This window comes from Podarcis cretensis (genome assembly GCF_951804945.1).
Source record: "Podarcis cretensis genome assembly, chromosome: 5".
NCBI classification, from domain to species: Eukaryota; Metazoa; Chordata; class Lepidosauria; order Squamata; family Lacertidae; genus Podarcis; species Podarcis cretensis.
In genome coordinates this window covers 74,612,827-74,638,457 of record NC_137174.1, presented here as the reverse complement: position 1 = coordinate 74,638,457, position 25,631 = coordinate 74,612,827, and the positions used below count along the sequence as shown (strand labels likewise).

Genomic DNA, 25,631 nt, shown 5'->3' with positions numbered 1-25,631 from the left:
GATCTCTACCTTGACTTCTGTTCAACAACAGGTGCTTGTTTCTCCTTCTTGCTGCCAATTGATTACAACGTCCTATTGACACCTCCTGCCTGTGCCTAGGAAACAGCAGGAGGAACAAAAGGACTCTGGAGCCGATGCTTTGCGAAATAGCATGTTGTATAGCCTGGGCCAGCAGCTCCCTGTTCAAAATATTGCTTCTATTCTGGCTCTGCTTCTGATTCGCTCTGGCAAATTTCACTATTACCAGGAGACCTGGTAGAGACAACAGGGAAATACAGTGGTACCTCGGGTTAAGTATTTAATTCGTTCCGAAGGACCATACTTAACCTGAAATTGTACTTAACCTGAAGCACCACTTTAGCTAATGGGGCCTCCCACTGCCGCCACGCTGCCGGAGCACGATTTCTGTTCTCATCCTGAAGCAAAGTTCTTAACCTGAAGCACTATTTCTGGGTTAGCGGAGTTTGTAACCTGAAGTGTATGTAACCTAAAGCGTATGTAACCCGAGGTACCACTGTAGGTCTGCATCAACATCCTCAAAAGTGGATCAACATTTTAATCACATCACCCCAACTCTTGGTAATGTTGCCACCCAGGTGAGCCCAACCCCTGGGGACTGACCAGGGCAACACCTGTTGAGAGTCTCACCCTCCACCAACTTGCCTAATGAAATCTCCTAAATCGGGGGGGGGGGGGGAGAGAGAGAGAGAGATCGTGTGGGCCTCCCTTGGAGCACCAGACGCTCAATCTCAGGGTTGTGGGTTCGAGACTCACTTTGGGCGAAATATACCTGCATCACAGGACTAGATAATCCTCGTGATCCCTTCCGACTCTACAATTCCAACCCCAGCCAGCATGGTAAATGAGTGAAGGGAGTTGTGGTCCAGTGATATCTGAAGTACCCCCCCCCCCAACTCTGTAACCTTCCACGCTATCGAGTGGCAGCGTTTTGCACACGCTAAATACACGTTGCGTGTGTATCTAAACTTTTGTGAGGAACCACCTCCTGAGAGTAGGAGGAGGAGGAGGAGGAGGAGGGAAGAAATCTAGGCCATTGCCTTTGAAACTGACCTGCCTCCGCTCACCGTAAAATTCCGGTGTGAGAGAGGACTCTTTATTTCTTAACCGTGAAGCACGAGTTTGACTGCCATTCCCCCTCACGAGCTCTCTCTCTCTCTCTCCACACCATAAAGGGGAGGAGGCCGAAGGGGGCGGCTATTCTCTCCTCCCCTCGCCTTAAGGAACAAATGGGATATTCACGGCGAGGGAACTCCTCCAGGGGCAGCGCCGTCTCCTGCCTCGGCGAGCCGCTTTATAAAAGTGCATGCCCCCGAACCAATCCCCAAGCACGCCGCCGTTGCCCAGGAGCTGACGCGGCGGCCTCGACTGCGAGCAGGACACCATGAAAGCAGCCGCCTCGTGCTCCCTGGCCCTGGGACTCCTGCTGCTCGCGGCCGCGCAGCCCGCCAGCAACCGGCAGGCGCAAAGACCCAGGTAAAGCCCGCGAGCCCACCAGCCCGTCGATGCAGGCGCGCGCGGGAGAGCGAGCGAGCGAGCAAAGAGCCCCCCGACGGCCAGAGAATCTCCCGCCGCCTGTCCGCTTCCTCCTCTTGCTTGGTTGCTCCTCTTGGCGCCGCCTTGCGAGCACGCGACGCGCGCGGTATCCATCCCCACGTACGAGCCCACCCAGTAACTGCGCGCGTCTGACTGGCCTCGCGTGGCGTGCAGAGTTTTCCGGGCGATTAAATTGCCGCAGGTTTATCAATTTGCCCGCTCTTTCCTGATGTTCGCTCTTGCTGAAATGTGCTGCGCCGACGGGGAGGGTCCCTTGCCGCGTTGCCCTGCCCCGTGCAAGAGCAAAAGTCAGGCTTTGCGCTCTCTCTCTCTGTGCTTTCAAAGTATGGGAGGTCTCGCTGCCTCGGCCTCTGGTGAACGCCCCGGGTTTGTTGGTTTGCATCAGAGTTAGGAACGCTAAGAAAATTTGGAGTTACCAAAAAGGAGTGCTTCTGAGCGTGTGCAGATTGCATTTCCAGACCCTCCAAGTGTCCCTGTTTTCCAGGAACGTCCCTATTTTAGAGAAGCAGTACCTGTTTCTGATTTGATTCTGGAATTTCCCGCTTTTCCTTAGGATGTCGCTATTTTTATTGGAGAAATGTTGGCCGGTATGGAGTTATCCGACCCCCTAGCCGTTGGAAGGCAATTCTGTATAGGGAAGGGTTTTAAAAAAATGTTTAATGCTTTATTATGTTTTTATATATGTTGGAAGCTGCCCAGAGTGGCTGGGGCAACCCAGTAAGATGTGTGGGGTAGATATAGTAAAATTATCATTATGGAATGGGACGTCCCTATTTTCAACAGAGAAATGTTGGAGGGTATGCATTTCCAAGTAACCCCAACTGCCCCTCCTGTGCATACCTTAGGGAGAGTAAGGCGAATGAAAAAGGCATGGTTTCTATGCAGTCTGTTGAGATTCCTGCAAGGCAGGGGTTGGACTAGATGACCCTGGAAGCCCCTTTGAGCTCTACAGTTCTGTGATTCTAGGAACCACAGCACCTCTTTGTCCTCTGAGATCATCATGCATTTATAAGTATTCACAAACAGGACTGTTTTGAGAGGAGAAAATTACAGTGGACTAGTAGGGGGCTGTCTTTGGTCTTGGAGATATGTGATATGCTGTGTACCAAAGCCGTTTTTGGGGAAGAGGTCAGGGATATATAAGCTTTAGTTCTTTCAAGTTTTCTGACTGAGCTATGTTTCAAAGTTTTGTGCAACTAAGGAACTGGGAACTAGTAACCGACTTCTGAAGAAGAGCCCCACTGTTCTGTTCCATAGAATTAGAGGTGATTTACACGTAGATGGCATCCAGGTTTGCTACTTTGTTCACCACAGTGTCACCCAGTAAATATGGTGATGTTTGAATGGGATTTTTTTTGAAAAAAGGAAGTCTGCAAAGACATGAGACACACAGTGGACAGATACCGCTATGAACAGCCACAGCTCTCCAGAGCATGCCAGCCACATGTTTATGGATGCAATGTTCTGTTTTAAACATATACAGCACACTGATAGCCACTGCAAAATATAAGGAGTAAGGAGTTTTATATATGCCATATGTTGGTCTAAGGAAAAGGAAAATTATTTATTTTATTTATTATATTGCTATGATGTCCGCGCGCGCGCGCACACACACACACACACACAATTTAACAGGGCATAGATTGTTTAATTAGCCAAAGGCCAACTTGTTAATTAAATAATGAGTTTACAGGTCTCTTCATCTGACCTTTTTCCTTCACAGCTGTAAGGAAAACCTGTGCATTTGTGAAGATTGCAGACAAATCTGTTTTGCTGCACAATACATTTGGCAGCCAAAGCTGTCGCTCTGTTCCTAACACACACACGCACACACACACACAGAGAGAGAGAGAGAGAGAGAGAAATAGACATGTGCAAAATGTTGCAGCGTCACCCATCCTAATAGGAAGGCTCTTGTTTTTCACAGTTCTAGGCAGCCGTGTACTCCTGTAGGATACATACTGTGTTCTATCCTATGCCCCAGTTTTCTATTTTTCTTTTTTCAACTGACATTCAGCATTCCTAAGTTTGCATTGAGTGTGCTTGGAAGGGCAGCTGCCCTGTTAGCTTTGCTTTTGAAACTATTATTTGAGCATCTGCAAACCCTGGAGGTTCCCCCAATGATGCTGAGATCTCCCTCTTGTTTCTGGTATCCAGTTTTAGCTACAATTCTGTCAAAGCCACCTGAGTTTGCTCTTAGAGTGAGTGATGCTATCTACAAACATGATGGTGTGTTGTCATTTTCTTACACCATTGTAAGGCAAAACACCATGGTTGAAGTGATCTAACTTGTGTCATTGATTATGTGAAGGACTCCCATCTAGAATCTGCGGAACTCCCAGGGGTGGCTCTCTTATTACAATGCAGCAACTTGAAGCCTTTTTGTCAGGAATGGGATGCTTTCGTGGACTGCACGCAATCCCTGCAGAATCCTTCAACATGGCCTGATCCTTTCCTGATTCCCCTTTCCATCTGTATGGCAGATGGAAGTAATAGCAGGAGACAACTCAGGTCCTGTGTGCGGAATCCAAAGTGTTATGATAGTACAGGACTTTTTTTTTTTTTACAGGGTGCTGCAGTTTGAGGAATAGATTTCTAAAAGTGACAAGTGGAACTTGCCACAAAGTGTTGCAGTATATCACAGGGATGTTCCTGTTTGGGGTCCCAGCCAGCCATGTCCTCACAAAGGATACTTCATTCAATTTCCCCCACTCTCATTCATCTCTGCATTTTCCCTTTTCCAACTGCACTCAACGTTAAAGGTAAAGGTAAAGGTACCCCTGCCCGTACGGGCCAGTCTTGACAGACTCTGGGGTTGTGCGCCCATCTCACTCAAGAGGCCGGGGGCCAGCGCTGTCCGGAGACACTTCCGGGTCACGTGGCCAGCGTGACAAAGCTGCATCTGGCGAGCCAGCGCAGCACACGGAAACGCCGTTTACCTTCCCACCAGTAAGTGGTCCCTATTTATCTACTTGCACCCGGGGGTGCTTTCGAACTGCTAGGTTGGCAGGCGCTGGGACCGAGCAGCGGGAGCGCACCCCGCCGCAGGGATTCGAACCGCCGACCTTTCGATCGGCAAGCCCTAGGCGCTGAGGCTTTTACCCACAGCGCCACCCGCGTCCTGCACTCAACGTTGCATAGCAACTAAACATACTCATTCCTTAGTTGGCAGAGGAGGCAGGGGTTGTTCCTCTTAAAACATTATCGTATATCTACAGAGCTTAGGGTTTCTACCTCCCAGAGCCTGCATTTTGGCTCTAGTCCTGTTGGCACTCACTACCTGAGTTTGCTATTAGGGTGAGACAGTGATTGTCCAGCCTATTGTTATTCTAAATTGCTTTTCTGCAAGATAATGACAGGCAACAATTGAATTGTGCAGGCAACGATTGAACTGGTGATATAATACTGCTTCTGAAGGTCCATGAGTCTTTATATTCAAGCTGATAATAATAATAATAATAATAATAATAATAATAATAATAATAATAATAATAATAATAATTTATTATTTATACCCCGCCCATCTGGCTGAGTCTCCTCAGCCACACTGGGTGGCTCCCAATCAAATGTTAAAAACAATACGGCATTAGATATTAAAAACTTCCCTAAACAGGGCTGCCTTCAGATGTCTTTTAAAGATAGGATAGCTGCTTATTTCCTTCACATCTGAAGGGAGGGTGTTCCACAGGGCGGGTGCCACTACCGAGAAGGCCCTCTGTCTGGTTCCCTGTAACCTCACTTCTCGCAATGAGGGAGCCGCCAGAAGGCCCTCGCAGCTGGATCTGATGAGTAAACCCACTGAGAATCAAATCGGTACACCTTCACATGAGCCTTTTTCAAGGAATGCTTGATTCATCTGCTTATCTCCACAAGTTACATGGAGCCTTAAGCTCTGTCTGCCCAGCTCCTCTTCTGTTTGGATGGTAGATGTTGCCCAAAGCAGAGATGCTAGAGTGGAATTCCCCTGCATCATACCATATTTACTGGTCTTTGTTTCTGCTTTAAACAGTAGGCCGAGAATTCATGAACTATCCAGTGCAAAAACACTTCTAGGGAGCATCAGAGCTAAATTTTATAAAATTTGCCACCTCAGTAACAGTAGTTCAGTGACCCGTCTGAATGTTGCACAAGGATAGGGAAGCCCTAGAAGCAGCCTCAGAACTGCTGTCCTCCCTTCTAAAATTACAGTATTTATCAGAGGCTTAGGGATACACCCTTTGACACATGAGACTCCAAATGCTTTTGCCCAGCTCCTCTTTATCCATATGGTAAATGTAAATGTAAATGTAAATCCTGGACTGAGTAGACGATTTAATTTTCAAGTGTTTGTCCTCTGCATCCTATTCCTCATGAGCCCGAAAAACACAAAAAGAGGCTCCAGTAAGTTATATTCTGGTGTCAGCCTAGTGATATAGGAATGAATCTAAACTTCTGTCTTTTTAAAGCCTGTAATATCTGTAGGATGGGACGCGGGTGGCACTGTGGTCTAAACCACAGAGCCTAGGGCTTGCCGATCAGAAGGTCGGCAGTTCGAATCCCCGCGACGGGGTGAGCTAGGTAAAAGGGTTACTGTTAAAGCGCTCTGATTTTTCAAAATGTAATATATTCTCATTCAACTTTGTGAGTAAATCAGTCTCATAAGATTTTCAAATACCTATTTACTACTAAATTGCTGCTTGCCAGTTATGCCTTAATTGTTCAGTCATTCTGAGTATGTAGCCTTGGTTTGTAAATTTCAAATACTTAGGTGAACCACAAGACTTCTGGTAAAAAAGAAAAGTAGGCCATGCAAGTATGAAGTCAGTCCATTGCTGAATCTAGGTTATTCCTTCATTTGGCATTATTCAATTTTTTCAGTCACTTTTGTGCCATCTCCTATTCCAAGTTAGTCTAGATGGAGATGAGTCAACGGGTAAGTCTTGTCCAGTGACCTTGCCTTTGCTACTCCACCCAGCCATGTGGTCTGTTGGGTTTTTGCCTTTTGTTTACTGCTTGAAGACTTTGGTCTCATTTGCCTGCCTGATAATCTTACTAAGTCATGTCTGTACCATCTCTTCATTCTAATACAGAGGATAATGGTCTTTTCCCCTCAGTACTACTGCAGGGGCAGTTATCCATCGTTCCATGTTACCTAAACACATTGAGTGCTGCAATTATAAGATATTTCCCTTGCTCTCTCCTACCTAAGTCCTGAATTCCCAATATATCAGTTTCTCATTATACAAGAATCAGATCTTATAACCTTCCATAAATATCCAGTTTCATTATTATTCACTCTGGCTACTTTAAATAGTTATTCACCATCTATCTCCCTTCTATGTTAGACCTTTTCTGGTTGTCCCTAAAGGTAAAGGGACCCCTGACCGATAGGTCCAGTCGCGGACAACTCAGGGGTTGTGGCGCTATCTCGCTATATATTATCCATACACATTTAATTCGTTGCTCTGGTTCACCAGAAGCGGCTTAGTCATGCTGGCCACATGACCTGGAAGCTGTACACCGGCTCCCTCGGCCAATAAAGTGAGATGAGCGCCACAACCCCAGAGTCGGCCACAACTGGACCTAATGGTCAGGGGTCCCTTTACCTTTACCTACTCTTCACAAAGCAATTTAACCGTAGCTAATCTAAAACAGAAGTGGGAGCTTCCAGTCTCCTCTTCTTGAGGCCATACCTGAGGAGGAGAGGGGAAAACAGGGAGTGTGAGAGCCTTGAGTGAGGCTAGGCTCATTCTTCTCCTACTAAACTATAGTCTAGCACTATGTCTGAACACAGCTACTGCATGTAAAGCATTTTAAATACTTTGGGGGGAAACTGCTGTATACACACATCAAATTACCACCAGAGGCAACTGCAAAGTGCTACTAGACAACTAATAAACATACTGTAGTTCTGCTAACTACCTTGGCAGTGGTGTGCATGAAAGAGCAAGATAGAGATGGGTGTTAGTTAAGTTTTCCTTGGAATTCATCTATTTGGCATCTCCCTATGCAGAACAATCATTCTGTTCCTCCACACACACACACACCCCATGGCATAGACTTCACCTATCAGTAATAAATTGCACTCTATAGATATAGATGCCAGTTATTTTAGGCAGCTGTATTGTGTTACATTTTAAATAGTTTAATTCCTTTACACGGATGCTCTAGGAATAGTGTCAGCAGTACATATTAGATAACAGCCATTCTACTCCGCCTTTATAATACTGTCTCAGAAGTAAAGCTTTTCTTTGTTTTCCAGGTCTTTTAAATGTGGTGGAATTCTAAGCGGAGCATCGGGGTTTATTGGCAGTGAAGGATTTCCAGGAATCTACCCTCCAAACAGCAAATGTACTTGGAAAATCACAGTAAGAACTTTCACTGTCACAAAACACATTGAAAAGAATAACATGCAGTCCTTTTCTTGTTATGAAGTATGCAGTATGCATTCAAATCTGCAGTTCTCACATGCAACATTGACACCTAAATTTTAAGACCTTTGAACCTAGACACAATCTGGTTTCGTCATTTAATGTACTTAAGGACAACCAAGATCAAGCTATCTAATTTAACAGTTCTAGAAGCAGTCATTTGTCTCCTTCTGTTTAAGTTTTATAAGTGGTAAAGGAAGGCTAGAAAATCAATAAATTCACCAATACAGGGATTGTAAGATAAATTGGAGGGGAATCAGGTTCTAAACCACTTTACTCCACTCCTTGTATCCCATTTTTGTCTCAAAAGAACGGAGACAGGCAAAATCCAATAGTTGCTGCAGAGCAGTAGGCATGCAGCGATTTAGTAGTGGTTTTTTGAAAATCTTATGAGACTGATTTACTCAGAAAGTTGAATGAGAATATATTACATTACAGTAAAAAAGCTGGTTATTATCTTTTTTCTAATTTTAGAAGTTGGTCATTCAGCACATTGTATTGTAGTCATGACACAGCCTATGAGTTGTAGTGCTACTACAGCTGTTACTCTTACCATCTCTCATAGAGTAATTTATAGAGCACAAAGCATCACATACCAGTGGTTTTAACACAATCCCTCTCCTCAGTGATTTAGGGTGAGTAATCTAAGAACATTCAGTACATATATATAGGAACATGACATAAAAATAGCATTCTAGTCTGTCATAAGTTCTTTATGTAGATAATTTAATATGTTCAGTAGCTGAAGTCCATTAGAAGGTTGGTGACAGGAAGCCTGTTTTGAAAAATGTTCCCTATTAAGTGGAGATACTCGGTTCATTTTTCTTATAATGTTCTTTTATGGGAGGAATAAGGAATGAAGCATTTTCCAAGTGGTGAAAATAACCTTTTAAATACAAACAAATGGTAGGATTTTTATTTATGAAATACATATTAATGGATTCGTTGTTGATCTGTGACCATACCCCACAAAGCAAAGGATAATAGTTGCTCTGCAATTATATGGATACGTGTATTTACTGCTATATTATTATTATTTATTGAATTTATATACCGCCCTGTACCCAGGGGTCTCAGGGCGGTTCACAGAATAAAATCAAGATATAGAAGCGCAAAATACATAATAAAAATAAAAACAACAACCCAATAGCCCCCCCCCAAAAAACACGCATTTTAAAAGGGCATAGGATGTAAATCAGATCAAACAAATGCCTGGTTAAATGGAATGTTTTTGCCTAACACCTAAAGGTGTATGTGTATGTTGAAGGCGCCAGGCGAACTTCCCTGGGGAGAGCATTCCGGAGATGGGGAGTCACTGCAGAGAAGGCCTGTTCTCGTGTTGCCACCCTCTGGACCTCTCAAGGAGGAGGCACATGAAGGAGAGTCTCAGAAGATGATCTTAGGGTCTGGGTAGGTTTCGTTATGGGGGCTGAGAGGTATTAGGAGCCCCCTGTTCCACTCTGAGAGCTACCATTCTGAGAGCAGTTTAACAGTAACCCTTTTACCTAGGTAACTCTGAGAATTGTAGTTCTCTGAGGGGAGAGGGGTCTTCTAACTACGCTCGGCAGCTTTAACAAACTATATTTCCCGGGATTCTTAGGGGGAAACCATGACTATTTGAAGTGGCATGGTACTGCCTGCCCTAAAATGTATAATATAGATGAGAATAGAAAAATATTTCCTTCCCCAGTAAAGTTTTTAACCTTAACACCCTATGGCCTAATAGTTATTGTTGGGGCACCATGGTAGAGTTTCATACAGTGGCATCCAGCAGAGATAGCATTGAACTAAATTTGTTGTGGTGTCATAATAAGCAGCGTTAAACTTTAGCTCTGTTGCCAGAAAAACTCACAGCCCATTGAACTTTTTAACAAGGTGTGAGGAAAAGCAGCTACCAACAGTAATCTAGAGGCAGTGCTGTGATTCTGTCATCTGTTCACTTACAGTTGTGAATGCAGTGGGAGCTGTGGATTAGGAACCGGGTGTAGGAATCAGTTACTTCATAAATGGGAATGAGCAGCAAGAGATGTTTTGTTGCCTGTAAAAGAGGAGAGTTGACATATATGCGTAACAAGATATTAAGCTGACTGGCATTTCTCTGCCTGTACTCCAGACATCAGAGCATGGGCAGATTAGTCATTACTGTCAAGAACACAGACAGAACATGAAAGTCATTAAATTAACCCATTGAACTGAGACATTATCCTCATTATGACTCAAATGGGAGCAGAATCAGACCCTGACTAGCTGGATTCAACACCCGAAAAAAAGATTAGTTGAAGATCATTGGGTGAGGTTTGCTCACATAGAATTTTTCTTTTCTTTTCCTGCTGAGACAGCACTAGAAATAAACATTTTTGTGTGAAATTTATCACCGCAAAAACTGCATTGCTGTACCCCACTCAAAAAACAAATCCTTGTGCGTATTCAGTAATAGTGTTTTTGGAACCAAGCCAATATCTGCACTTGCAAGTTGCCCATTCATAAAAAAGTTACTGCATCTGGCTTTCTGCAAAACATTTCAGACTTGGGAAATGTTTATATACACTCATACATATAAAGGTTTCTTTAAAAGTCAAGGAGTGTGGGGTAGAGAATGGGGCTGCATTTTGGAAATAGGGAGCTTTCACTTTTTCCCCAATCTCTTTTATGGTTTTATTAAGTCATATCCATGACCTTTGATTTCCCTTCCATTCCGTGGGATTCACTGGAAACAAAGTTTGAGATAGCTCAAAAGGTTTTCTCAAGTTGGTTGTGTGTGCTTTGACCTCTACACATCCAATTTGTTCATGCGAACCTCCACTGCCACCCACCCCACCAATCACTGCAATAACTATCACAATTCTTAGGTTAACACAATGCATACATTTGGTTTCAAATTGGCTTCACTCAAAACATGTTTCTGTTTCCCTTATCGTGAGCCTAAGAGATCTAAAAATATAAAGTTCTTTTTTAAAAACCCAGCAGCTTAAGATTTTGAATTCACTCTCACAATTTTGTACTCTCTGAATGTGTGCTCTCTTCCATTCTTTGGTTCCTTATACTCTTCCCTCCACCCAGAAGCCTCATCTACTCATTGAAGGTAGTTGTCAGCACCTTGGGTGAGCAAAAGCAACGGTCAAAGGATCATACTGCACCACAATTTCCAGCTGTGCAGCAGCTGTATACTGGTGGGTGCACTACCAGGGAGCAAGAATATAAAGCGGGGAGAGGAACTATGTGTGCACTACAGTCAGGAAATCTGGGAAGCTTTGGTTGTGAAAATAGCCTTCTTTTCCCTGCAAAGGGAGGAATTGGCTCATTTGTTCCCTAGAGAAAGGGTGGGAGAGAGAGAAAGAGAAACTGCAGCTGTTTTATATTTCTTCTTCTTCTGTGGCTGGCAAGAAAGGTTGGCCAAAAAACTACATTTGTTAAATAATCAAATGGGATCAGTGCGTATGTGGGGTTGTGGGGAGGACATCTATCTAGTCAACATTGCCCAAAAGAATTGGTCTGGCTACCTAGCTACAATTGTCCCATGACTCAAACCTTAGCTGTCTGACTGTGGTGAAGCCAAGGGGTCAGGGTTACAACAGATGCCTCATCCAGTCTGGGTGGTGGTCCTACTCTCACCATCTCACATGGCTGCTGAATACAGGAGCCACTGGGTAGTTCTTTATAAATGCATGTAATCTAAAGGATTGCATCAGTTCTACAGATGTCTTTTGAGACTTTTTGGCAGGGGCCTTCCTGCTGCATCCACTTATCAGCATATCATTTTAGATTTGTGCATGCAAAAAAAAAATAGACTTAATATTTATAGTATTGTGATAGCAGCTTTCAGAGTTCTAAGACAACATTTATTTTTTCTTTAGGAAATGCTTTATTACTATTTCTGTTGCAGCTGTGAAGTTTAATAACTCATTTGGTTCCTTAATTTCAGTCATGCAGCTCTATTTGAAAATACTTAGGAAACACAAAATCACCCCCAGTTAGCAAATTAACACAGTCGTTAATGCTGTGGACATAGGTAGTCCAGATAAGAGGTAATAGTTGGGCATGATTTATTCTCTTGAAGGAAGCACAAAGGTATTAGCAATTGCTTTATCTTGTGGGTCCCCATGGCTGCTGTGATTCCCCCCCCCCCACTAAGCAGGGATCATTCACAAGCAATTATGCATCTTTACATTCAGTAAATACTGAACCGTAGAGCACCTAACTTGAATGGAATCTCCATGTATTTAACAGTGAAGCATGGGTGCTTGCATAACTCTATCATACCTACAGAGCCATGCAAAGACACAAGTATTATGCAGAAACATGGTGAAATCTTTCAACCCAGACAATCAGTCTTTCAAGGACAATGGAGGAATGCAAGCACTAATGCTGCTCAAAGTGCACACAAGAGAAGGTGAATTGGCAATGCTCTGTAGACTTGGAAGATAGGGAAGAGGAGAGGAGCAGAATGTCTTATTTGTGTAAGCAGAAGGGGAAACATATGGTAGATGTTATATGTTATGTATTGAAGTTCTCACCCTGGGCCAGTAGGGGGATACTGTAGATAGTTCAGGTCCACATATGCAAATGAGGGGTCGAAAGTGACATTCAGTGATTGGATAGTTACAGAAAATGGTTACTGTTGCGTTCTAGTGGAGCTCTACATAAGCAGGCTGGCTGAACCCTTCAGTTCAGTTCTGTTCTGGCCTGTGAATAAACAAGAACTGTTTGAAGAATCGCTGTGTCGTCTGATATGTTCACCCACAACTTAACATTATATGAGAAGAAAAGGGGTTTGAGAATGACTTTATATTATTCTTGTAAGATATAAATATACGTAGAGAGTAAAAGTTACACCATAAGGTCAACGTGTAAACCGCAGACTGTTAATCTTTAGCTTCTTTTCTTTCTACAGGTTCCTGAAGGGAAAGTCGTGGTTCTTTCCTTTAGATTCATGGACTTGGAAAGTGATAACTTATGCCGATATGACTTTGTGGATGTGTACAACGGCCATGCAAACGGGCAGCGTCTTGGCAGGTTCTGTGGCACGTTGAAACCTGGTGCTCTTGTGGCCAACAGCAATAAGATGCTGGTGCAAATGATTTCAGATGCCAATACAGCTGGGAATGGCTTTGTTGCAAAGTTTTCTGCAGCAGAACCACATGAAAGAGGTATTCTGCAAGTTATTGAAGCTTAAGGTGATAGATACACTGAGCCCTGTACTTTCATGTAAGAATCTTCGGGGGGGGGGTATAAAAAAAAGTATTTTATTATTTTCTTACATTGGGAAGGAATCTTTGTAAAGCCAAAGGGATTCATCTATAATTGGAAGCCATTTGCTAGCCATCTAAAAAGGTGTAATACATAAAACAATGCATTTGCTCTATAAAATTTGAAGTAAAAAAACCCCCAGTAATATGGAAAGGAGTGCATTGTGTGATATGATTTCAGTGTTTCACCGAAATTTAACATTTTGCAGGCTGGGATTATAATGTGCTTTATATGAGAGTTGGGCAAACACCGCACGAAACTCTGGTTTTTGGCCTAGCATTATGTTGTGTATTTTTAGGAGACCAGTACTGTGGTGGACGACTAGACAAGCCTGGGTCCTTTAAAACTCCTAATTGGCCTGATCGAGATTACCCAGCCGGGGTTTCCTGCTCATGGCACATTGTAGCCCCAAAGAATCAGGTGAGCTATGTTCACACATATGGCCTCTGCTTTCATCTTTCCTGTCTCCAAAAGCCCTCTGATTCCCATCTTTCCTTCTAGCTCTATTCCATCTGAAGAATTTCTAGCATTCACCTCCTCCAGATGCTTCCTGTCAGCGACTTTCAACCCCATCTTAGCTCACAGTCACAACCAGACCTACAGCATCTATGAAGTAGAGCAAGGGTCAGCAAACTTTTTCAGCAGGGGGCCGGCCCACTGTTCCTCAGACCTTGTGAGAGGCCAGACTATATTTTGAAAAAAAATATGAACAAATTCCTGTGCCCCACAAATAACCCAGAGATCCATTTTAAATAAAAGCACACATTCTATTCATGTAAAAACACCAGGCAGGCCCCACAAATAACCCAGAGATGCATTTTAAATAAAAGGGCACATTCTACTCATGTAAAAACACGCTGATTCCCGGACCGTCTGCGGGATCCGGCCCCCGGGCCTTAGTTTGCCTACCCATGAAGTGTAGTAGAGCAATCAGAAGAAAGTGGCTACTTACACTCTGATTTAGGCTCAGAAAATGGCTACTTTGAAGAAAACCCTGCTCACCAATTAGCAGAGCTGAACAGCTGGGTATTATATTGATTCCTGAGTTGCCAGGTGGCAGGAGAAATAATGGTATTAGCAGCAGCACAGTGAGTTTCATGGGAGATGTTCTGGGCATTTATCTTCTCTTGTTACGTTGCACTGCAAGTCCCACTGCATAGGAACATGTTCAAATTCTGATAATACATTTAGCCTATTTAATCCTGATGATAATTTTTCATTTGTTGTGCAGCTGTGGGGCACTTTAAAAAAAGACCTGCTATCATTAAACATGTAACTGAGACACACACAAAATACAGCTAGGGTAAAACTAGGTTTTGTTTTCAGATTTCTACGTCTTATGAAAACTGTTCTCTTTTTAGGTAAGTTATAAATTCTGCCTATGCACCTGACAAGAGAAATCATATTCTCACTGTTCATCTGCCCCTGCTTTACCTGTTTCCTTTTTTGTTCTAGTGCACCTTTGTTTAGTTTTTTGTGAACATTTATTTCTGTTGACTTGCTCTAGTTCAGCCTTTGAAAAGATAAGATTTTGTAGGAAAGGAAGGATTGTTGGCTTAAAAGACAGCAAGAAATACAATATATTTTCTCATTAAATGCAGTGTATATGAACAATTTCTGAGCACCAAAGTGAATAACAAATGCTTTATTTTCAGTTTAAGAACATTATGGATTTTCTGTTCAAAATGATTGACTCAATATTTTCTCTGCATGCCCACCTAGAACCAAGTAGGGGCACTTGCTACACTCCACGGTGTCTAAATATTGCTACACTCATTCAATTCCCTTTGCTTTTTGCACTTTCAGGTTTTAATTCCCTAATCTATTTGCTCATTCTATCGTTTTCTTAATCTTAAGGATGCTACCATTTCATTTCTTAGGACTGAAACCGCTTTGCCTTGTTTCATATCCATTTGTCAGTGACCCCATATTAGTTCTACCTACATGCCTTTTCACACTATGGCAGGCTACTCAATCTTTGCTTTCTCTCTTTTTTGTTGTTGTTGCCTAGGTTTCTGCTCCATAAAACTATATTATGGCAGGAGGCACTTAGTGATTGAATACCTTTATCTTCAAGCATATTTGGTAGGTTGGCTGCTTTTCATATCTACTTTCTGAACCCTTGTCCATGCCACTTTGAGTTGCCTTTTAATCCACTTCTCATGACCATAATCCTCCAAATGAAAGAGCTGGCCAAGATAAATATATTCTTCTGATCCTTAATTTTCTCCCACCCCCTGCATTGATCAGGATAATATTTTCTTGAACTTGGGGCTGTAGATCAGCTTAGTCTTTTCCTGTATTCATCTTTAATCCACATTCCTTGCTTGCTACATATGGCTCATTTAACAATTTATGGATAGCCAGCGATTTAATTGAACGTGATAAATTACAAAGCATTTGTGATTGCTCTCATTTATTGCCAAACGTGCCTGAAAATCTTTTCAAGCTCTTACTGAATTATACCATCCCATTAGTGTACTCTTCACCTCTTGGGTTCTTATTCTTGAGAAACTGTATTTGCAAGTGCTTAAAACATCTAACCATGTACTTATTCTCAGTATATTCCAGTAATGTACTTATTCTCAGTATATTCCAGTAATGCTTCTTGTGAAGGTCAATATCTATCAATGAATCAATGCCTGTTGTTAGCTCACTATCAAACTCTTGCTGCATTTTTATTTCACTTGGATAGCATCAAATATTTAAACGAATCAGGAGAAAATGGATCTCCCAGCCTGCTTTGATTTATAGAACTGTTATTGTTCAGTTAGGGTTCTGCCTTTCCATTAAAGCCATTATAGGCACAGGGAAGGAAAACATCTTATTATTAACATGGCATAAGCGTAAGCTTATGGCTATGCCTCTTAGCACTTGTACCCTGTAGTTGATGGGGCGTTGCCTTAGTACAAGGGGTAGTCACACTCCTGTTCAATTTTACAACAAAAATAGTAATTGGGACATGGAAAGCCTAATGGAGAAAGTAAGAATCTTTAAATGCTATGGCATTGTTGTCAGCAGAAAGAGCGGCACTTGGTAGTATTCACCAACTTTTTTTTAAAAGACAAGACTACTTTACTCATCCTTTGGGGGGGTCATTTTCTAAAGAATATGAAAGAAAACTTTACAAGTGCAAAAAAACAGGATCAGTGGAGAAGTGGATATCATGTCACTTGCACACTAGTAACTACCAAACTAGCAGTGCAGCTTCATGAAGAACCTCAATTTTTCCGTAACAGCAATACCTCTTACAGCGGTAAGAAAAGTGTTAACTTGATGGTCCCATGCAAGAAATGAGCAACTAATGCACAATAAAAAATCAACATCTGAAAGAAAAAGTGGGTGGGGGCTTTTATTCCTCAAACAGTTCCCTTTCAGCAAGGCTTTAATCTGAAGGGCAAACTATGCTTTTGCTTGGTGCAGCTGGCAAAATTTACTTTTTAACATGCACATGACTGCTTCTATTTTCTTTCTATTCTTAATTTCTATTCTTAATTGAGCATTGTTTCAGAATATCAAGGGGTCTTGATGCAACATGAGATAGTCATGATAAAGCAAGGAATTAAAAGAACGGCCTATATATACATAAAATGTTTGGATTGAAATTACATGGAACTAAATAATAAAAAAACACACAGGAAAAATACCAATAGAAATTCACGTTATTGTTTGGGACAATACTGTAGTAGGCTGTTCTGTCATCCAACATATTATTCTCTCTGAGAAACATGTTATCATCTTTGTTCTTACTGTCAATATAGACACATCCATTACAGCTATTCATTCACTCATTTATCATCTTTGTTAACCTGCTCTTCTACTAATAGGTCAATAAAGTTTCTTGCAAACCAGTAATTAAAATTTGTTTCTACTAAGCATAGCACAGATTAAGCATGGTTTGTTCAGGTTCAGGCAACCCAGCAAGCAGCAGTTGATTTTAAATGGAAGCAAATTATTCTGAACTCCTTGCAGCTGTGCTTGAGGAAGAGGGAAGACAGGAAGAGTCTGAGACGCCCTATTGTTTAGCATTATGTCCAGACCAGGCTATTATATTAGCATTTGTCTTCCAGGCAATGTGTTCAAGTAAAATCCCATGAGATGTTGTTAAGAGGGGCTAGAATTCCATACACAGTATTCTCCTAAATAAGCAGCAGGGTTGAGTTATTTTTATATATACAGCCTTGGAAAAAAATTATAAAACCCATCTAATAACTGTGAAGCATTCCACTGGCCATGCCAATTAGCTTGCCGGACATGACTTTCATTTTGTTTTGCTTTGTATATATAATTCACTTAATATGGATATTGCCTTCAAGGATTTGTGTTTTAATTTTTGCAACAGTATTTGAGTGGCAATATCATAGCAGCTTTCTGTTAATATTGTTGTTTCCTCCTTCTTTTTAGCAACCAAAATTTGCCTTTATTACAAATACTTATCCAGAGTTTGATCTTATGTGGTGTTCAACCCACTAGTCTGAATTCTCTGTAGCACGTCCTTATTCATTCACAAATAGCAACTGTTATGATGCATGCCAGGCCTTGTTCAGGTCCCAGGCTGTGCTTACAAGAAAGCAGAATTCTGATGTTGCTTTGCCACAACAGCCACAACAGAAATTACTGCATTTTATACAACCCAAGTACTTGGAAGGGTCTGGAGTGAGGGCGAGGCAAGGAGAACTGGCAAAAAAATCCACACCCCTTTTGTGCCATGTTGCGAGAAGCTGGGAAACTTCTCCATATATATGTCACGCACTCTAGTCTCCATCGATCTCCCTTCATACAGCCTTGCCATAGGTCCTCCCACTCAGCTCCCAACTCTTGTCTAAACTCATGACCATATGTAACTGGAGACATATTTCTGACGGATTTTTTGCACCCCACCCGCCTAGAGGGCAGTTTCACCAATCCCTATGTCTGCCTCTGGTTAAAGGGGCTCAGCCCACTCCAGCAGTCATTTGCTTTGACAGAATCAGGTGGAGTCTGATCGGACTGGGCCTTCTGTGATGGAGCCCCTTGCCTTAGGAGAGCAATGTGGTGTCCTCAGTTTGGTGGAGCAACAGTTCCACCGGCTCATCTTGCAGACTTGTCTCTGGGGCCAGCCCTGCCCTGCATGCAATTTGCGTTCCGACACAAAGCCCTTGATCTCCTAACTGGAGATGGGGAATCTGATCCCAGGGTCATGGCAGCTTTAATGTACTGCACGAAATGTTTTAGGATCATCTTTTTAAGAGTCTTTGAGATGCTGATTAAATCCAAGGTGCCAAACTGGATGGCCTCTGAGGATCTTTGTGGTTTTAGGGTTCATTGTGAAAAGAAGTAGGCCATTAAGTAGATTCTTATTTTCCCTCTTTGCAGCTAATAGAGTTAAAGTTTGAAAAATTTGATGTGGAGAGAGATAACTACTGCAGATATGACTATGTGGCTGTGTTTAATGGAGGCGAGATTAATGATGCTAGGAGAATTGGGAAATACTGCGGAGACAGTCCACCAGCGTAAGTAATGGTATTTGTTTCATTTAAACTGCTGTTTTTATGAAAAGATGAAAACTGGATAGGCATGGTTGTTGTTTCAGTACAATCCCATCCATGCTGTCCTTTCATCCATTATCACTTAGATTTTTATAACTGATTTTCCTTGTCTTAAAATTTACTGTAGCTGCAAATTGGAACAACAAACTGCAGCTTTATTACAACGTTAAATAGCTTTGCTGGCTATTTTAACAACCAGTTTTACCGCCCTACGTTCCTCCGGGTGAAAGGGTGGGGTAAAATTTAATAATAAATAAAAATGATAGTGTAGTTTTTTAGGAATCTTGAGTAAGTATGCAAATTAGATAACATACGAAGATTTTCTTTTATTGTGCACTGTGTCATTTTGATATATGCAATTGCATTAAAGCACAAGGTTTTTGCCAGCATTTTTCTTGCTGTTTTACACTTGTGTATTTTAGTGACGTTTAACAAAGAAATTATTTTTTAAAATCAATTAGTGGGAAAAGTAGAAAGTCCTGATGAAGATAATCTCAGTACCATGGGGAAAATAATTGTACATACAGATCCAAGCAGCATATAAAACTCCAGATGGGAAGGTTGATCCTTAGCTGTGTATTACAGTGCTGACGGACATTGTATTGGGTGGATGGCATGCACACATTTGCATCTTGATGCTCATGTGCCTCCAACCTCCACTGAGTTGCACCATTTTCTTTGTATATCTGTCATCTTACTAGCATGCACTTCATCTATTGTGGACAACTTTGTGAAGGGCTTCCTTTCTTCCTTGCACTGCAGAGCTCAAACTAAGGTGGCAACCAAGTTTTCCCGTGTTTCCCATTCCTGTGGGCTCTGGGGCTAGTTAGGAATGGGCTCAGTGTTCCAAACGCATGCATTTATTTTCCTAACTCCAATTATGAGTTTTGTCTTAATCACTGATGCAAATTTATGAAGAATTGACCTGATGTTCTACCAAGGGAGTATTTCTGAATTAAATCTTAAATCTATAGGAGCTACTCCTGTTCCTTAAATTCAGCATGCGCACAAAACATTTCCAATGTTGTAAAGAGTCAAGACAAATCATATACAAATCAGCAAGTGGACTAGTGGATGTATTATAACATTTCATTTTAGATCTGCTTGTTTTTTGCTTAACATGTTTGAACGTTACTATTTTCCCGAGAGCTTAAGTAAATATTTACCTGGAAAAAGGTTCCTTAAGGACTTGTGCTGCTTACTTCACTCTGAAAACATATTCAACTCCATATTTGGTAACAGGAATCTTTATGCTCCATGTGGGGGGGGGGGGAATCAGATTAACAAAGGAAGACTCGGTTTTCCACTCAATTTTAGTAAGGATATTTATACGTATAGTCTGTTTGTGTGGTATGCAGTGCTACAAAATCTGTTGGCTGCATATAGTTCAACAAGCAATAATATGACAACTCCAAAAGACCCTTCTAACATGAAGGATGCATTGTTCTCTTTCAGGCCTATTGTATCTGAGAGAAATGAGTTACTTATTCAGTTCTTGTCTGATTTAAGTTTAACTGCTGACGGCTTTATTGGGCACTACAAATTCAGGCCCAAAAAAATACCTACAACCGCATCACCTACTACCGCAACCCTCCCTGCCACCACAAGTAAGTCTAAACTCATTGTTTAATCTTTATTGAAGGTGTTGGTAGAAAAGGCAGGGAAGCTTCAGGATCAGTCTTAATTCTTTTTTAATTTTTTAAAAATCATCTTATTGTAAAGAAGAGGCTGGGGAAAAGGGTTGCTTTGATTAAATCAAAGTCGGAGGACCTTCTATTCTGAATGCTCATGTGTGTAGTGATGTCACATTAGTCTGGAATGTTGTGATTTTAATGAGCCCTGTTGTCTTACTTGCCAAGGTGTGTATAGATTGTCATAAACAAAATGAGCATAAAAAAGGCTAATGGTTGGTTGGTTGGTTACTTAGAAGATCTGGGAGCGTAGCATGACTGATAAAATTGTAATAGATTTGGGACCTCTTTTCCTCCTTGACTGCAGTTTGTTTCAGAGTTAGATATACAGAATATCATCTGTGCCACCATGAATGTGAGGTTTGATCATTGACACACAACCCTGTTAGAGCTAGAACTGCAGCAAACAGCAAAAGTACATGGCGCAAGTACAGAATATTGGTTTCTTTGAAGTACGGTGTGTCTGGATTATCTGGAGTTTTTGCTTTGGGAATGTCAGTTCTCTCTGTATTTAATAGAGTAAACACACAGGAAAAATGAAAGTCCCTTTTAAATGACTTCTGAAACACTTGAACTGACTTCACTAACTCTGCTTTCTCGACCTCTTTGGAGAAGCGTTGAAGCCTACAGTTGCCCTGTGCCAGCAAAAATGCAGAAGGAGCGGAACTCTTGAGAGCAGTTACTGTTCAAGTAACTTCGGTAAGAGCAGCAAGTATTTTTTTCCCTTTCAACCAGTGACTTGGGCATGTATGCTTAGTTTCATGGGAGAGTCAGAGCCACTTATTTGTAAACTACCATTAGTGCACAAGGAAATTCTTTCAGATCATAGTACTTGCATCTCTTATACTGTGTCTATGACTCAGTTAGATTCCTTCAGATGTTTTACAGAGAAGACAGTGTGGATGTTTGTCAGGGGGAAAAACTGTTCCAGTCTAAACAAAACTGAACAAACAGAAAGCAAACTGTTGCTCTATGAAAGTGTTGATTCAGTGATGATGCTGGCATGTTGTCTTCTTGGAACAGCCTGTATTCCTTATTCACTGTGACAATTTTGTTGTATGTACTGCTGTAATTCTGGTTTCATAATACTTCTTGGAAATCCTTCTCTGCAATGCAAAAGTTGTTCATTATGGTAAAGGCCTGTGCATCTTCTCCTTACCTATTTAGATATAAAACTGTGATGATTGATAATATATATAAATATTGATAATATTTGATTCAAATTGTTAGTTGCTTTAACTTGCGCAGGGCAACCCAAAGCAACTTACAACCCAACATTTATATGTGGTTGTCTCAATGCAACCGGGCAATGCAACTAGCATAATACTTAGGGGCCAACCCAAACTCTTCTAACTCTGTAGCCCAGCAGGGCCTTGCTGCACATTGTGGCTCTGGCAGAAGTTGGTAGGAACATGAAGATTACTATGCCACCCTGGACCCACCACCAAACTGCACCTAGCCTACTGCAAAGTGGGGGTTGGGAGACAGAAAGATGTGTGTAAGATGTTGACTCCACTTCCATGTTAATGTTACAGCATCTCTAAATTACAGTCCTTTTAAGATTCTGTGAACCACCAAGGCGACCTTGTTAATTTGGTGGACAGTCAATGTCCCAAACAAACAACTCACAATAAAAAAGGACACTTGTCTAACTTACATAGCTATAGCCTAAGCTTGAGACTTTTATCTTCTGTGTATGTAAAGGTGAAGTGGTCATGTAACTGTTTCATTGTGTTCCAATCACATTCCAGTGTATTAATCCTATGTATTTCTTTTATCTAGTAATAACTGGATCCATTATCACAACCAACGTTAAAGGTGGAAGCTTGCATGCAACAGTATCAATTATTAATGTCTACAAAGAAGGAAATTTAGCGATCCAACAAGCAGGCAAAAATATGAGTGCCAAGATCATTGTTGTTTGTAAACAGTGTCCTCTTATCAGAAGAGGTAATTAACAGAATTTTGCTTTTTGTAAATAACACTAATTTCCTAATTACTTCTTTAATTTTCAGTAACTTTCTCAGGACACTTTATTCAGAATCAGATTGATCCTTTATAGAACAAAATGTCAAAGCAAACTATCCAAATATTACATACTGATGGGTGTTTTTTATAACATACTGATGAATGTTTGAGAAAATTCAAAGACCATAACAATTTGATTATAGAATTGCTTCTCTGAAAGCTCTTCAGTTAATCAAATTTAGTTAAATAGTGCAAATGAGTTGAATGAGAAGAGAGGATTGGTTGCTGAACCTGCTGTTATAAAGGTCATACCTCTGTAAACCAAGACAAATCTAGGATAATGGTAGACATACACACACCTTTAAAACTGAAATATGTTGAGGGTGAAAATTTGGATTCAATTTACCAGCTCACCATCTACTTGCATTATACCACTATTTGACTCTCCTGTAGGCAAACAGAGAAGGCTTACTGCTTTTCATCCAAATCAATCAAACTCAATGTAGAAAAGCAAACTCAATGTAGAGCAGGCGCTAGTGAGGCATAATGAAAATTAAATAAAAGTCGGGTTTTTCCAAAATTTTAGTGAGCACCTGTTGATTTAAAAAATGTAACAGTGATTGCACTGCTGTTAACTTTTTAACAGTTAGCTTTATGCCTCCTTATCACCTCAGAGTGAAAGGACCTGTTCATAATCTCATCTCAATACATCCTAATATTCCCAAAACATCCAACCCTATGCCGTGGATACCTTCACAACTGAACTTATTCTTCCTTAAAAGTCAATGTTCAGTTTCAAAATTAATTAATGTTCACTCTAATCCAGGAATACTCTATATGGTGCCTTCCTGATTTTGTTGCACTCCAACCCATCAGCTCCATCTAGCATGGCAGTGTTCAAGCATGGTGGAAACTTTGGTCCGGTAATGTTTGGAGGACATTACATTGGCCATTCCCTGGTCTGGTGTTTACATTTCTGAGTAAAGTCCGATCTGTTTCCCTCTCTGAGAGGAGAAACCAAAAGATATTACACTCTGAAATCTACATATTCAACTAATAGATTATAAAAGCTATGGAAGGCCATTGGCCATTTACAACACAGATATACAGGTTTACTCAATGATTACACTATAAAAATTGCATGAAATAATATAGCTGTATTTTCCAAATTGTAGAACCTGAAATTCTGTTCCGCTATTTTAAAAAACTCTTCTCTCAACAGGTCTAAATTACGTCATTATGGGACAGGTAGAAGAAGATGGCAGAGGTAAAATCCTGCCCAGCAGCTTTACAATGAGTTTCAAGACGAAGAACCAAAAGATCCTGAATATCTTGAAAAACAAGCAGTGCTGAATGTGAATTTTTGCAGCTGAGTCCTGTCATCTATCCTCCAGAATCTCTCTTCATGCAAATAAAATGGGAGATTTTCCAGGAACGTAGTGTACTTTCCGGAATTTTTCAACCTTGTTTTCCCCATAGACTGATGTTGCAAAAATCAAAAGAAAAATACCATGATTGCCAATTTTATCTTTCAAAACCTTCAGCAACATCAGCCAGCCTGTACCATACCAAATTTTCACTACCGTGAATTTCTTAATTTATACTTTTCTCAGAAGGATTTTTTAAAAAAAATGACTGATGTGATGAAGTGCAATATTTATAGTAATTCACTTTAACTTAGTTTTCCTGTTTCCTTGCTGTATAAGCTACACTTAATAAACACTTCTAAAAACTCAGTGGCTTCAGTGTTGGGATTGGATATGGAAGTTCCAGGTTCAAATTCACTTGGATATGATGTCCACAGCACGAAGGTGTTTGCACATCGTGGCAAACCATTATTAAAGGTTTACTGTGACTCAAAACCATTCCTTCACTTTTCCCCTGGTGTCAGCAGGAGCAACAAACCATGATCCCCACATCACAGCAAAGGGGTGCCACAGGGTTCTCATCAATGGTTCCTCTTCATCCTGGAGAAGAGTGGTGCCACAGGGTTCTGTCTTGGGCTTGGTCTTATTCAACATCTTTATCAACAACTTGGATGATGGACTCAAGGGCATCCTGATCAAATTTGCAGATGACACCAAACTGGGAGGGGTGGCTAACACCCCAGAGGACAGGATCACACTTCAAAACGACCTTGACAGATTAGAGAACTGGGCCAAAACAAACAAGATGAATTTTAACAGGGAGAAATGTAAAGTATTGCACTTGGGCAAAAAAAATGAGAGGCACAAATACAAGATGGGTGACACCTGGCTTAAGAGCAGTACATGTGAAAAGGATCTAGGAGTCTTGGTTGACCGCAAACTTGACATGAGCCAACAGTGAGACGCGGCAGCTAAAAAAGCCAGTGCAATTCTGGGCTGCATCAATAGGAGTATAGCATCTAGATCAAGGGAAGTAATAGTGCCACTGTATTCTGCTCTGGTCAGACCTCACCTGGAGTACTGTGTCCAGTTCTGGGCACCACAGTTCAAGAAGGACACTGACAAACTGGAACGTGTCCAGAGGAGGGCAACCAAAATGGTCAAAGGCCTGGAAACGATGCCTTATGAGGAACGGCTAAGGGAGCTGGGCATGTTTAGCCTGGAGAAGAGGAGGTTAAGGGGTGATATGATAGCCATGTTCAAATATATAAACGGATGTCACATAGAGGAGGGAGAAAAGTTGTTTTCTGCTGCTCCAGAGAAGCGGACACGGAGCAATGGATCCAAACTACAAGAAAAAAGATTCCACCTAAACATTAGGAAGAACTTCCTGACAGTAAGAGCTGTTCGACAGTGGAATTTGCTGCCAAGGTGTGTGGTGGAGTCTCCTTCTTTGGAGGTCTTTAAGCAGAGGCTTGACAACCAGGAGTGCTCTGATGGTGTTTCCTGCTTGGCAGGGGGTTGGACTCAATGGCCCTTGTGGTCTCTTCCAACTCTATGATTCTATGATTTTGCTTCCAAACAAACTGCATTCCAAAGCCAAGGTTTGCTCTTCACTTATAAGGATTGCTAATCTGAGTAAAACAACTGTTTGTTGCTCAAACGTGTGCATTTAAAGCAATCCATTAACTACCATTTAACATGACATTAAATTGGGCATGTGTAGCTTTGTACAAGACATGATCTCAGCCAATCACACCTCACAAGGACTTCGAGAGGAAAAAATGATGTCCTGAGCTCCATGAAAAAGACAAGATACAAATGAAACAAATTTATTACCTGAGC

The 25,631-nt window shown here is 41.4% G+C and overlaps 1 protein-coding gene across 2 annotated transcripts; it reads left to right on the top strand.

The window, feature by feature from the left end:
* Positions 1 to 1,257: 1,257 nt before the first annotated feature.
* On the top strand, positions 1,258 to 24,155 carry PCOLCE2 (procollagen C-endopeptidase enhancer 2). Of its 2 annotated transcripts, none has more exons than XM_079978146.1 (9): positions 1,258 to 1,494; positions 7,817 to 7,922; positions 12,877 to 13,132; positions 13,531 to 13,652; positions 18,588 to 18,724; positions 20,216 to 20,367; positions 21,064 to 21,150; positions 22,234 to 22,401; positions 23,642 to 24,155. In XM_079978146.1, exons 1-9 carry the CDS (start codon positions 1,403 to 1,405, stop codon positions 23,770 to 23,772), a joined length of 1,251 nt encoding a protein of 416 aa, XP_079834272.1. In that variant the 5' UTR covers positions 1,258 to 1,402; the 3' UTR covers positions 23,773 to 24,155. The 2 variants fall into 2 exon arrangements, with proteins under 2 accessions (XP_079834272.1, XP_079834273.1); XM_079978147.1 differs by having other exon boundaries at positions 1,261 to 1,494; positions 21,067 to 21,150.
* Positions 24,156 to 25,631: the final 1,476 nt, after the last annotated feature.

Coding starts and splice junctions, on each gene's coding strand:
- PCOLCE2 (XM_079978146.1), top strand. CDS start 1,403: ATGAAAGCAGCCGCCTCGTGCTCCCTGGCCCTGGGACTCCTGCTGCTC. Junction 13,133..13,530: donor AGCAGAACCACATGAAAGAG/GTATTCTGCAAG, acceptor GTGTATTTTTAG/GAGACCAGTACTGTGGTGGA. Junction 21,151..22,233: donor TTACTGTTCAAGTAACTTCG/GTAAGAGCAGCA, acceptor TCTTTTATCTAG/TAATAACTGGATCCATTATC.